This window comes from Sphaerodactylus townsendi, linkage group LG09 (genome assembly GCF_021028975.2).
Source record: "Sphaerodactylus townsendi isolate TG3544 linkage group LG09, MPM_Stown_v2.3, whole genome shotgun sequence".
Lineage (NCBI taxonomy): Eukaryota > Metazoa > Chordata > Lepidosauria > Squamata > Sphaerodactylidae > Sphaerodactylus > Sphaerodactylus townsendi.
The window spans coordinates 76,807,595-76,822,745 of record NC_059433.1 but is presented as its reverse complement, the minus strand read 5'-3'; the positions used below and the strand labels follow the sequence as shown (position 1 = coordinate 76,822,745).

The following is a 15,151-nucleotide window of genomic DNA, read 5'->3' as shown; positions in this document are numbered from 1 at the left end:
AAAAGCAAAGCGATCTGTGATAATCACTGCAAGTGATATCCATGGGAATACTGGCCACAAGTGAACAGGAGCCGTCCATATATGTTACCATATTCTGGAGATTATTTTTGTTTCAGCTGGATACAACATGAACCTTACTGTCACCACTGGCTGAAATGTATTGACATATAAGAAAAAGAGTTTGGATTTATATCTCTCCTTTCTCTCCTGTAGGAGACTCAAAGGGGCTTACAATCTCCTTGCCCTTCCCCCCTCACAACAAACACCCTGTGAGGTGGGTGGGGCTGAGAGAGCCCCGAGAACCTGTGACTAGCCCAAGGTCACCCAGCTGGCGTGTGTTGGAGTGTACAGGCTAATCTGAATTCCCCAGATAAGCTTCTACAACTCAAACATCAGAGCAAGGAATCAAACCCGGTTCCTCCAGATTAGAATGCACCTGCTCTTAACCACGACGCCACTGCTGCTCCAAAGTGTTACTTTGTTCACATATATGGACAGACAGACACACATATACTTTTCTCTTAGTATAAGTAAAGTTCTCTTGTTTATGATTTCTGAGGTAAAAAGGTTGGTCTTTACCAAGATAACAGTTCTTATTTAAAGTGGCACACAAGCTACATTATGCTCGTTATTCTGCTGACAGGATATATGTGTGTGTATACACATCCTGTAATATACAGGATTTATAAATATATAAATATACCTGTTGACCTTCAGATACAACAGGGACCATACCATTGCCACTGGCTGAAATTCTGGTACCTCCTGTAGTCTAGGATGCCTCCCTATAAGACCACGCAGATTTGATGTTGCAGATTGACACCGGAGATAGCATCTTTATTGAAGCTTTGGATGAAATGATTCAGTGACCATCTGATATTCACAAAGCACAGGCACTGTCAAAAAATTTGTTTTGAGTTGACTCATTGTTATAATTTCTAAGCGTTTTTTAAGTTGTATGATGAAACTTTAGTGTTTATTTTTTATATTTATGAAGTACTTTCCAAAGTGCTCTTGAATAATTATAATTTATTTCCATGCCTGTTTTCTTTCCTAACACTGTGAAACATATTCCAAAGAACCAAACAAATCTTTGCCTTTTGTATACAAAAATAATGGCAATGTTTACATGGTGTATGTGTATCCTGCTTAGCCTGACTGTGGGATAGTTGCCTATGCAAGCGCCAGTCATTACTGACACATGGCGTGATGAGACATCACAACATTTACTAGGAAGACTATGGTTGAATCCGCACTTGAAATTTGCATGCAGATCCAAACCTGTTCGTTGTGAAACCCGTGTCCTCTTCATCGGAGTTTCTCCCTCCCCACCGCAGCGAGCACACAGCAGACACACCCGGTTGCAGAACTCTTAGCAATCCCCACTACCAGGCAAGCTCGCTACCTGAAACTGACTCCATCGTGATCAAACTCAGGTTGTGAGCATGCCTTGATGGGGCGGGACCTTTTCCCACTGCAGCTTGTGAAACATACATTGTAGGGCATATCTACCAAAAAAAGTACCATGTTGAAAGTTTAACGACTTAACTGTGCAAACAGTTAATCAGGTTACCTGTGTAGAAGCCATTATCGCATTCCAAAGTGGGTTACACGTTTTAACTATTTGGCGTCCCCTTCTGCTGGGCCGATCGCATAAAGCCGGAAATGGGAAACCAAGGGGTCTGCTTTCGTGCAGTCGCCAGCCGGGATAAAGTCCTGTTGTAATTCCTGTGTCACACCTCCAGAGGCGGGAAACGAGTCAGGGTTTCAACCCTCATTCCTCCCCTTGGATCAGCTCTGAACCGTCTTAATGGGGTCTATGCCACTTGCAACCAGGTTCTGCCGGAATGCGGATTAATGGGGAGAATGAGCGCCAGAAACGGAATCTGCCACGCAAGCAATGGGGAGGTCGTCCCTCAAACCTGGTTAGTTTGAGTTCTGAAACCTGGCTAAGACAGTAGTGGGGATTCGACCTATGTTTACAGGGTCGTTTGCCATTGCCTTCCCCAGTCATCTACATTTTTCCTCCAGCGAACTAGCCACTCATTTTATTGACCTTAGAAGAGTGGAAGGCTGAGTCCACAAACTGGCTACCTGAAACTGACTTCCTTCGGGATCAAACTCAGGTTGTGAGCAGAGCTTGGGCTGCAGTACTGCCGCTTACCAATCTGCACCGTGGGGCATATCTACCACAATAAGTACCATGAGTATAATCTCTGACCAGTACCACTGAAAAATGTGGGGGGAGCTGGCAGGAGAGGATCCAGATCTTACATTCTCTTAAGGGTTGATAGCTCTCCAGGTGGTGATGTAATGTGCTTAGAAAGCAGGCAGCCTATGTAAAAAATACTCCCTGTTGGAGTCAATGGAGATCTCAACACAAATGTCCTCTTGTATTTTTCCCCTCTGCTCTTACTACCATGGGGGAGGTGAGAATTCCAATTAGTTCAGCCAACTGTAATACTCCGCTGGCATAAAATAAGACTTGGCAAGGGAGTCCACATTTCATGACGTACAGTGATGGGGGATTTTGGTGAAAGGGCACTATGTACAGAGGGAACATTTTGTAGGAACGACAGCCAAGGCCAATGACCAAGGGGCAGGGGGCAGATGCAGAGGTGGGATCCAGCAGGTTCTCATCAGTTCCCGAGAGTGGGTTACTAATTATTTGTGTGTGCCGAGAGGGGGTTACTAGTGGGTCGCTTTTCATCTCCGCCCTACTCGCCTCGAAGTGTATACTGCCTTTGAACGTGAAGGTTCCATATAGCAATTGTGACTAATAATGTAACTCCCTGAACTGGGTTAATCCCTTTCAGATACTGCAATTCATTGATTCTCAGCCTTTCGTACCTTTTATCTCACCAGTCTCTATCAAAGAACCTGTGTGTTTCACCATTGCTCTGTTCAGATTTGTGAGTTGGGGCATTTTCTATAATGTGATGATGATTTAGAAATGACCTGGAGCAAAAAAAATTTTTGCGGTTGTGGTGGGGTGGCTGCCCATTGGGGGGGCATCCAACTCAGGTTTTGCCCAGGGCTCAGGTTTGCCTCTGCCCCCTTTGCTGAAGGGGGGCTGGCGAGGGAACCTGTTACTAAAATTTTTGGATCCCACCACTGGGCAAATGGTTAACAATTGTCTCCTGAAAACCCCTACCATTGTTTGTTCATGTCACATAAGTTACAGAGCTACCATTATTCTCATTAAATTGATGTGGTACCTTTTCCTCGAACAATGGCTGACCTTATGTATATCCATCTTTCACTGGGAACTTTAAAACAGAATCCCCCTCTGCCAGTCTTCCCATTTAATTCCCAGTTAACCTCTAGACCAGTGGTTCTCAACCTTCCTAATGCCGCGACCCTTTAATACAGTTCCTCATGTTGTGGTGACCCCCAACCATAAAATTATTTGTGTCTCAGTTCCTAAGACCATCAGAAATATGTGTTTTCCGATGGTCTTAGGCGACCCCTGTGAAAGGGTTGTTCGACCCCCAAAGGGGTTGTGACCCACAGGTTGAGAACCGCTGCTCTAGAACCAGCTTAGAAACATGCAAGAAAGGGAAGAAAATCTTGGAATTCTGTCAGCTTTTTAACACAACAAAAACAAGAGACGCAAATCATGATGTTGCAAATTTGTAAGAGTTCCAGACGTTAAGTTCTCAGCCTGGAATATTAAGTTCTCACTGCGTTCTCAGCCTGAAATACTTACTTTCTGTACAGAGTCTAGATTATGTGTCGTACTCGTGTTTTTAACTCTGGATGTGGTTCCTGCAACTTTGGGCTGCAATATTGCCCAAATAATGTGATAATGAGAAGCTTGTTAAAGCAAAGCTTGTTAATGCTTCCATGGAGAAATGACTCCTGGCTTCCACCAATATTCAAATGCTTATTTAGTACACACACTCAAGCATGTTTATATGTTTTAACATACGGCACAAAAAGCTGCCGCTGGTCCTCCTCCTGTTCTTATCTTCTGTTGGGCCAACAACCAGTTCCTCCATCTGTCAGGCCAAAAGCTGACTTTGTATTCTTGGGGTTTTTCCGTTCTGCAAACATTTCCCCAGCATAGGTAAAAGCATGGGGTGCTTTGGGGGAGAGGGGTGCAGGAAAACAGGTACAAAAACCTCTTTCCGCACCACTAATCTTCCTATTTAAACCAGAGCCTCACTGACTGCATTCCGTTAGGGTTTTTTTTGGTCTGTAGTTTTCTGTATAACAGGGAAGAGCACTCATGAAAAACAAGGCTGTGTGCAAAATCTGAGGAGTGATTTGGACCAGATTTTTTTCCACCTTATTGTGCCACTTTTAGTGGGATTTTTTTTTAAAAAAAACATTGGATATTAAAAACATTGCCTTAGAAGTAGTAGAGCAGTGGTGGAGAACCTGGCTTGGTGCACAAGGAGTTCGCATTCAGAAACCCTCTCTGTGGGCAGCGGCACTGGGGATTAGAAAATGTGGTGTCGCCTCCCCACACACACATCTAGGCTGGCCTGGGCCGCTGGGCACGACATGTAGGCAACCCTGTTAAGTGCTGTTAAACCCCACTGATTTTCATGGGAAGAACGAAAGCACAATCCTTTACCTGGGAGTAAGCTCGGTTGCTGGCAATGGGGCTTGCTTCTAAACTCTCCTAGGGTCGTGATTCACCCATTCGAAGCGTTGCCCGATTGCTTCAAAGCAAAGCCGCCGATTACCACCAAGCTTACTCCCAAGTAATGCGTGCCTTGGAGCCAACCATTGTTTCTAAACTAAAACCTCAGTATTCAGGTTAAATTGCCATGTTGGCACTTTGCAATAAATAAGTGGGTTTTGGGTTGCAGTTTGGGCACTCGGTCTCGAAAAGGTTCACCATCACTGTATCCAAACATACGGCATCTGGCCCACTTGACAGGCCCAGGGAAACCAGAACTACCACTGCTCAGGACTGTACGACTAATCAGGACAGAGAAAATAAATATTTTTTTTTCACACCAGTGATTAAAATGTGGAATTCGCTGCCAGAGGATATAATGATGGCCACAGATGTGGACAGCTTTAAAAAGGGCTTAGACAGATTGTTTGGAGGATAAGTTTATCAGTGGCTACTAGCCATGGTGACTAACAGCCCAATCCAGATGGAGATGAGGGAGCACAGCAGTCAGCAGAAAGGGCATCCCTGTCAGCACTGCATCCAGTCCCACCTCCACACACTCTAAATGGAACCTCCATGTTCAGAGGCAGTAAACTTCGGATTACCAATGCCAGGAGGCAACCTTGAGGAAGTTCTTGGCTTCTATGCCCTGTTTTTGGGCCTCCAGAGGAAGTGGTTGGCCACTGTGTGACACAGGGTGCTGGACTAGATGGGCCACTGGTCTAATCCAGTAGGTTTCTTACGTTCTTACATTCTTATATGGTGTGGTGGTGGATTGTATGTTCCAATGTTTCCCCCACTAATGTCCTTGTAGATGGAAAGCCCATCTGTCAAGGAGAAGTGGTCAGCTAGCCTTCTTCCAAATATTTTGGGGAGAATATGTGAGACATTGCAGTCAATGTCATTCTACCCCCTACCCCAGGCTCCGACTGCATGAAGAAAAGGTAATTAAAGATCGAAGGCATCACCTCAAGACATATCCAAACTGCTTTGTTGCCAAAGAGCTGGTCGACTGGCTGATTGATCACAAGGAGGCCATGGAGAGGGAGACGGCCATTAAAGTTGTACAGAAATTACTGGACCGTAGCATCATCCACCATGGTGAGTGAAAAGAATTTGACTTTATTAGATGGTTTAGCATTAAATTTGTATTAACCCCAATTTTCTTTCAAGGAGCTGTCCAAAGTCATCTAACAAATTTAGCAGTAGAGTGGATATTTGGATTCAGGCCTAGCCAGTTCATACATTATGGAGTACATACCCTGTTTCCCCGAATATAAGACATCCCCTGAAAACAAGACGTAGTAGAGGTTTTGCTGATGTGCAAAATATAAGGCATCCCTCGAAAGTAAGATATAGCAAAGGTTTTGTTTGGAAGCATGCCCGACGAACAGAACACAGAAAAATAAGACATCTCCTGAAAATAAGACATAGCGCATCTTTGGGAGCAAAAATTAATATAAGACACTGTCTTATTTTCGGGGAAACACGGTAGTTCAGGGCTGGGCAGACCCTGTGTAGTAAAGAGACTTGTGTCAGTTCCTACATGTGAGTAGTCCAATTCTGTCAATAAGAGATAATATGTACCATCCAGACTGAAACAACTGCTTCAAAAGCAAATACCTCCCATTGGAGTGAAATAGTTTTTACTTGTAACAATGATAATTATTACATTGAGAGTCCTTATCTCTGTTCTGCTTAGCAGCCTTGAAGTTTTTTAACGAGGTCGGCACTTATCTAGATTCCGACTAGCTTTGCTTTATTGCTCGTGTTGTATATTTAACTGTACTGTTGTGCATTTATCATTGTTACTTACAAGTAAAAACTATTTCACTCCAGTGGGAGGTATTTGGTTTTGAAGCAGTCGTTTCAGCCTGGATGGTACATATTATCTCTTATTGACCTTGTGATCAATTGACCTTCCAATTATCTCCTATTGACCTTCCTTTTTGCTCACTATGGCTAGTCCAATTCTGGCATGTGTGGAGAACAGCCTTCAGCCTTCCCTCAAAAGGGCTATTTGGACCACTCCTCTGGACCATTTCAGATCCAGAAAAAGGCATAGAAGAATGTTGAAGGCCCTTCTGCATAGATGATGTGTTTTTCATCTGATTTGGACACCCGTGCTGGACTTCAAAAGAACCCACAACTCATGTCTGACAGTTATAAAGGGTGCATGTACTGTCCTCCATTACATTGGACTATGTTACTTGTGCAGTCTTGTAAAAAGAAATTCATAAGTAAGAAAGGATGAAGGAAGTAAATTTTATTTATTCTCTGCCATCCCCTGGAGAAACAGGCTTGAAGCAGCTAAATTGTCTTCTGGTGACCAGCCTCGTTTTATTATTGCTAATTAGTTGTTTTACGTTATGTTTTTAAGCTGTTTTTGTCACTGTTGTCCACCACCCTGAGCCCCTAGGGGGAGGGCGGTTTAGAAATTCAATTGGATGGATGGATGGATGGATGGATGGATGGATGGATGGATGGATGGATGGATGGATGGATGGATGGATGGATGGATGGATGGATGGATGGATGGATGGATGGATGGATGGATGGATGGATGGATGGATGGATGGATGGATGGATGGATGGATGGATGGATGGATAGATGGATAGATGGATAGATAGATAGATAGTTATTTATTTAAACTGGAAAGTACTGTTCCCTTTCTTCCTCTCTTTCAGGCCGTTGGTGCGGAGGTATCACATATGACTAGTAAACAGAATGTAATTTTAGGCCAAAACAACTTTTTGTAGATATAATTTGCAAATATTTTTGAGTTACTTTGCCTTTGTTTTCAAGTTTGAAACTGTGGGCTATGACTGGGTAATTGGCAGCAATTTGGTTACATTTCATTCCTATTTTCATGCATTTTACATTATAGTGTGTGATGAACACAAGGAATTCAAGGACCTCAAACTTTTCTACCGCTTCAGGAAAGACGATGGAACGTTCCCGCTCGACAATGAAGTGAAGGTGTTCATGAGGGGACAGAGGATCTATGAAAAGTATGTTGTGCTCAGTTGGGAGACAGAGTTCTTGTTGCTGGCTTGCATGTATGAATACCCAGAAAAATTACGCAGTCAAAAATGCTTATTTAACTGCATGACTTTTCATCCTGTAAATTCTGACAGGAAATGTTCAACTAACATGGAGGGAGTGGAAAAGATCAGACCAGAGCGTATAAATAAGGTTTGAAACAGATGTTTGCATGGAGGCATCAAATATACTTTCTGATTACACAAGTCCAAAAAAAGCCCCAAGGTGTTAAACTAGATTGTACATCCGCCACAAAATGCCCGCTCCTCCCCACCCACATACACACTGGTCCAAGCAACAGGGTTTGATTACAAACATGGGTGCTGCCGTCACATAGAAATAAATAAAAACATGTGAGTTGACATTTACGGGCAGCGGAAAGTACAAAAGGTGAACAGATGTTTTGTGGAGTGAGTCTTGCGGGAGACGCTGGGACAATGCCACCGATTCGGAGAAGCACACGTGACTCTCTAGGGTTCCAGTAACTGGGCGAAGTGTTGTGTTTTGATTGTCTGCAGATGATATTGTTTCCGTGTCAGTTTAAGGTTCACGCAGAAAGGAGGAATAGGAAAAGGACTGGAAAAAAGCAACTCTTCTGAACATAAGTACAGAAATCATGGCCCCTGCTTATATTAGTTTCAGAATGAAGCTGTGTTGATCTGCAGTAGAACAACTACATTTGAGACCAGCAACACCTTGGAGATCAACAACAATTTTTGGGTATAAGCTTTGGGAGCTCTGACCATAGGGTTTTCAAGGCAAGAGACATTCAGAGGTGGTTTGCCATTCCCTGCTTCTGTGTAGCAACTCTGTGATCTCTTGGTGGTCTCTCATCCAAACGGTGAACCCTGCTTAGCTTCCAAGGTCTAGCCTGGGCCATCCAGGGAAGAATTCATAGATTTGGTGGTGGAGTAAATTTCCCACATCAGTTTTAGAAATCATAATCAAGATTTTTTTTCTACTGATACTTTCTGGTACTTTCTGTGTGAGGTTTCATGGAAGAGGAAGCCGCCACTTGGGACATCTTTCCATTTTTAAAAACATTGGAGGAACCAGAGGCGTAGCTGGGCCAAACTGCGCCTGGTGCGCATTTTACATTTTACTTGTGAGCCCCAATGTCTCCTGGGAACTGTAGTTCCTCAGGCCGTTTTTACTGAGAACAAGGTCTCTTGCAGGCTGAAAAAGGAACTAAAGTAAGTGTGGGAAGGGGGTGGGGGCGCCATGGAGGGAAGGGGGAGGGGCCTGGGGCGATTTTGCACCCCCAGGCGTGCACCTGGTGCACAACGAACCCCCCCACCCCCTTGTGGCTTTGCCACTGGAAGGAACCGTGATGGATCGGATCAATGGTCCATGTAGTCCTGCATCACATTTCCTGTGGTTTCCATCCAAATGTCTGAAGAAGGCCTATAGGAAGGGCGTTCAGGCCTTTCCTGTGGTGAAGAACCGCCAGCATAAGACAAGACAGCCATGACCTGTCCCTAGCAACTGACTGAAGGAAAGTCCTGATTGGTTATAGCGACTAAGAATGAGTAGGGGTGGGGAGATGAAGGTGACAAGATGCGACTATTCCCCTGACGGAAGAAGAAGACCGGTATTTTGACAGTTGATCGATAGTTGTCACCTGTGGCAAATAAGCATTCCTTCCAGACAACCCACTGAGGGAAGCTCTGTTAAATGGGAAGATAGTTGGCTCTATTCTTTCAGGCTTTTGAGGTGCTCCGTGATTATCCAGTGAACAGGCTAGTGATTTTAGTTGTCCGTCTGAAGTTGTCAGAGGACAAAGGAGAAGGAGTCTGCTGTAATGATAGTGGTGTAGGTCCAAATACGTGTCACTTTTTCTATTTCTTGTCAAATTCTTTTACTTCTTTGTCAGGGCTTTGTGTGCAGTAGACAGTTAAACAAATACCCTTCACATTGAAATGACAGAGTGCAGGCAGCAAACCAGATTGCAAGCTGTGTTTTCAGCATGTTGTAATGCCATAGGAGAATGGTTTTTTTTAGAAACAGCAAGGGATTGCAGGCCTGTGTTCAAAGCTACATGTTCCAACTTGGAACTGGTGGCTATGTTCAGGGTGAGAAGTTCCAATATTAGATTCAGCCCCCCTTAAGTAATTGGGGAAATGTTGCTGGCCTCAGTGCTGAAGTTCAGAGCAGTACAACAGATGAAAGGTACAACAGAGAGGCAGCAGGTGTAGTGGATAACGCCCCTTCCACACGGGTCAATAAATGCAGGAAAATGACAGGGAAAAAACCATTGGGGGGAGGGGGACTTCGCATGGTTCCCGCCCCTGACACGAGTCTGCCCTGTGTTTTCCCTTCCAAAGTGGGTTTTACAAGAAACGCGCTATCCACAATTCTGTTTTACCGCAGGTTTGTTTCCCTGCTCCTCCATCTGCTGGGTAACCGTGGGCTAGTCACAGTTCTCTCAGAACTCTCTCAGCCCCACCTACCTCACAAGGTGTCTGTTGTAGGGAGAGGAAAGGATAGGCATTGTAAGCTGATTTGATACTCTTTATGGTAGAGAAAAGTGGGGTATAAAAACCAAATCTTCTTCTACTCAGAAAGAGTGGTTCAACAGAGGAATCAGCTACCTAGGGTGGTGATGAGTTCCTCCTCACTGGCAGCCTATAAGCAGCAGCTGGACAAACCCTTGTCAGGGATGCTTTTAGGCTGATCCCTTTTCAGCTGATCCTTCACTGAGCCGGGGATTGGACTAGATGGTCTGTATGGCCCCTTCTAACTCTATGTTTCTGTGAGGTTGGAGTGCCAAAATTGTGATCCCCAAACACGGATACTGTGGTGGAAGGGAAAATTGGTGCTTTTAACCATTATACTTCCCATCAGCCCCTGCTTTTGAGACTCAGAGGTTCAACTTAAGCCAGAAAGCTGCCCAGAACAGCAATAATATGAGACCTCATTATTGGAAAAATCCAATTACTTGCTCCCGTATTAGGTTGCTTATCCGTTTAATTCATGATCCTCAAAAATAGACCTCTGGAGCAACACATCTGCATGCGATGACAGCTAATGTATTCTTGATTTTTTTTGGCAGGAACAACATGTTCTGGATTTGAAATGTTAAACGGCTGCCTGATCTTAGCGGGGAAGGGAAAGCCACATGGATAGTACATCATAAAATTACAGAGTGTTATCTAAAACCAACAGAAGCTGTGATATATAGATCTCGTGGCTTATCTGATCAGGGATGCATCCACACAGTGAACACCTCCATACTGGGGTGGGGGAGCTGCAGACGGTTTAATATTGAGCGGTCTAAATATGCCCAAGCTTACCATGGCAATAGAAAGTCCAAGCAAAGCGCAGCTGTGGGATTTCCTGTCTGTGTACAAGCTCAGCGCTCAAATCAGCTCTGTTATTAAAACGGCTAGCCGACCACTCTTCACTATGAAGAGGATGACACAGGCGTTGTGTATTTGTGTGTACAGTAAGGGTTTGTTTTTACAAGAAGCTTTGCATGTGGAAAGAGAGAGTACAGATAAATTGCCTCTCCCCCATGGGATTGCTGGCCCACCCGCTCTTTCTCTTGCTATAACAGCGGTCCGCAATAGCTCTGTACTTCTCTCTCCAGAGGAATGAGTGATAATCATTTGTTTATATAGGGAAAATGCTGGGGGGAGGGGGGCACTTGGATACTACCTTCTTCCTTGAGTGGCTTCCCCCCTGCCTGCAGTTAGTTCCAATAGGAAAATAAGAAATATAGACATGGAATGTCTTTCCTGCATACATTTGAAGTTAACTACAACTGGGTGGCACCTCTTTTAACCAGAAACTGATGCTAGAGTGAGGGTTAAACCCTTGCTTAGAGCAGTTTAAATCAATTTGGGGGGGGGGGGGTTGGCTGCTTTTGAGATCAAGAAAACAATATTTGTTTTCTTGGAGTGACCATTTCCTTGGTAATGGAACAGAATTCTTCTTTAAACTATTGCTGCTTTAAACTCTGCTCTGATTGGCTCCAAACTAGTTTTGAGTTGCTGTTTAACTCTTTGCAGACAAAAGCAAACTAATCAAATTTTATTCAAATTGTCAATACGTCAAGAGTTCATCTCACCTTAGGTGGCACACATGGTGTACTACATGAGAGCCAGGTATAGTGGTTAAGCATGGTGGATTCTAATCTGAAGTACTGGGTTTGATTCCCCTCTCCTCCACATGAAGTGATGGACTCTAATCTGTTGAACCTGGTTTGTTCTCCCCACTCCTACACATGAAACCTGCTATGTGACCTTCAGTTAGTCACAGACCTCTCTTAGCCCCACCTACCTCACAAGATGTCTGTTGTAGGAAGAGGAAGGGAAGGAGTTTGTAAGCTGCTTTGAGACTCCTTACGGTTGAGAAAAGCAGAGTATAAATGCAAGCTCCTTTTCTATTTCTTTCTTTTCTACCACACCAACCCCATGAGGTAGGTTAGGCTGAAAATTTATGACTAGTCCAAGATCATCTGGCAAGTTCCATGGCCACGAGGAACTGGAACCTGAGTTTCCTAGTTCCTAGTCTGACACAATATATCCACCCCTATCACACTGACTCGTGTCAAGCCTACACAGAAAAGACTAGGTTGGGCCTCAAGACAACCCAGCTTCTTATTACAAAGAAGCCAGCTTCATTGTACAAAGAGGCTCTACCAATAGCTCTCCAACAGATGTTGATAAGTGTAGAATCTCCTTTAGAAAGATATGTTCACATGGGTAGCCCTGTTGGGCTCCAGTAGAAGAGCAAGATTTGTGTCCAGTAGTCAGAGGCGTATCTAAGGAAAATGTAGCCCGGTGCAAAATCTGAGTTTTCTGTGCCCCCCACCCCGTATGGACGGTTGCCCTCCCCCACCACGACCAAACAACTTTTTTATGAAGCCAGGGGGGAGGAGGAGGGGTGTGGGGGCGATTTTCCACCCACACCCCTGTGACTAAATGGCCACAGCCTGAGGACATTTGACCCCATATGTTTCTCTGGGCGGTACCCCCCCCCTGTCAGTAGTACCTTAAAGAATAACAAGATTTCCAGGGTACAAGTTTCATGTCAAGGGAGTTTTAACTCTTGAAAGCTTATACTCTGAAACTCATGTTGGTCTTTAAGGAGCTACTGGATTAAAAATGTCCTCCTTTAAGAAGAAGTACTCTTTGCAGCATCCAGCACTCATCACAATCCTGGCTTAATATTCCATCAGTTTTTTGGTTGTGTTTGATTATCCCTTTTCCGTTCTGTTCAACTTGCACATCCTCTGTAGACTACATTAAAGGAAACCCGCAGTCTCCAAGCTAATAAAAAAGCATTATCGAGAAGAATAAACATATATTTTTATTGGAAGGAATGGTGGGAATTTTTTTTTTTGCGTCCCCAGATGGATCTGAGGTTCAATTTCAGATCAATGATTTTCTCCTTGCTTCAGCACGGTTTCGAATCACACAAGCGGCATGTTTTTGAAATACAACTTCCTGGACTTGAGGAATAAGCCAGGGTTTTTTTTACTGTTTTTACTCAAATCCGCACATAGTCAGCAATTTTACATCAGTAGGGATTGTTCAGGCGCTTTCTTCAGTTTTAGTTTTCCTAGTATTGGAAAAGCTTATATGCAGACATCAATACTTGAATAAAATTATAGTCAAAACAGCCAGCATTGTTTCATTTCCCCTGCAAAACAAAGCCTTTCAAATTAGCCATAAATGTCTTGCTGTTTAAAAGTGATGTAGACCAAACACTCTGTAAACGTGCTACCTTTTTGCAGCCAAAAACAAAATTTCTGATGGATCTTTGTCAGTCAGCCCCTACTGTGTGTTTTGCTGAGAGCTGCAGTTATTCAAATGTGCATGAGGTAATCGGAATAATCGCCAAGTGTGCATAATAAGTTCTTGGTATCTGAAATGCCAAGCGAGAACTTGTTCTTAGGGCATTTTCACAAGTAATGCTGATAGCTCGATTGCATGTGAGTACGGAATTAGATCACAGATCTGCCAATATATTTCTGACATTAAAAAACCAGCTAGAGGGAGCGTAATTTAGATGGAGGAGATGGGGTCTTATCCTTTCCTCTGCTCCACTTTCTTGGCAAAAATCCCACCCACCCCCAGGTACTATTAGCCTTTCTATAGAAAAATATAAGCATGATATGGGTGACTTTCTGGGGATTCCTACTAAAGAAATGGTGAGGGCCAACGCTTAACACCCTTACTCCCAGTGGTGTAGCACCAAGGGGACAGGGGGGTTCCCTGATGCATTGGGTGTGTGCCATGGCAAGGGCGTGGCATGGCAAGGGCGCAGGACGCACACGTGGCAGGGGTGCAGTTCCCTTCCCGCCCTCCCCTTCCCTTGCATGCCACTCTGACCCTCCTTACTCCCCATATGTAGCTTCATCCAAATTGCCACCCCCAGCAACTTATTTTTTAACATTCATATATGTTGTGATTTCTGCTCATGGATTCTCCGTGTAACCTAGCTCTAAAAATGCGTCCCATGTGCCTACTGGAAAAGATCATTTCTGAATGCTATCCAAAGCTTTTTGTAGCCAATGGAGCTTTTATATACAAATTGCAAGTTGCAGGAAAGAAAAATAATGAAAAAGTCCCACCAAGTTAGAAGCAAAATTTGGCTGTCCCGTGTAATGCTGTTTTTCTGCATAAAGAGAGGATTTTTCTAACATGGAAGTATTCAAAACTACTATTTCCCGCAGTTCAGGAGATACTTGGCCTCTTAATTATACTGAATGTTTAAACTGAGCCTCTGCAGAGAATGTTGCATCATATAACTCTCCTGGTTTCAGTGGTATAACATTTTGAATCCTAATGCAATTCTTGGGTTACATCCAGCAGTAATTTTCCACTGATGCAAAGTACTTCCATCAATGGAATGCCTTCTCCTTCCAATGCAGCCCACGAAACTCCCCAAAAGCCACTCCCAGGAAACAAGGGACCTTCAGAAACAATATGAAGGTGATTTTTTACAGCTATACAGTCAGACACATAAATATTGAATTAAGAGGAAGTCCGGAGTAAGGACATTTCTGCGTCATTAGTGAGACAGTGTGGTGTAATGGTCAGAATGTAGGCCTTGGATCTGGGAGACCCATGTTTGATTTCCCGCTACCAGAGGTCTGCAACCTGCGGCTCTCCAGATGTTCCTGGACTACAAATCCCATCAATGGCAGGGGCTGATGGGAATTGTAGTCCATAAACATCTGGAGAGCTGCAGGTTGCAGACCCCTGATGCCATGGAAACTAGCTGGGTGATCAGTCACACATGCTCAATTTAACCTACCTCACAAAGTTGTTGTGAGGAGACAATGGAGTAGAAGAGAAAAATGTAGGCAACTTTGGGTCTCCCTTGGGGAGAAAATAAAGGTATAAATTAAGTTTGATAAATTATTCTATTGAAGTTTTGGGGTTTATTTTGATGGTAATTATCTCTGGTAAGAGATACCTTCGCATTACCAGCAGAGTGCACGGAGGCAAAGCACATCAGAGCTTACC

General features: G+C 43.9%; 1 protein-coding gene across 2 annotated transcripts in view; it reads left to right on the top strand.

Moving 5' to 3' along the window:
• The window catches only part of DEPTOR (DEP domain containing MTOR interacting protein), a 72,590-nt gene that overhangs the window by 13,617 nt on the left and 43,822 nt on the right, over positions 1-15,151 (top strand). For both annotated transcript variants that reach the window (XM_048508612.1, XM_048508613.1), the window contains exons 3-4: positions 5,553-5,731; positions 7,519-7,642. In XM_048508612.1, coding sequence (XP_048364569.1) covers positions 5,553-5,731; positions 7,519-7,642 — 303 coding nt within the window. The remainder of the gene's footprint in view (positions 1-5,552; positions 5,732-7,518; positions 7,643-15,151) is intronic.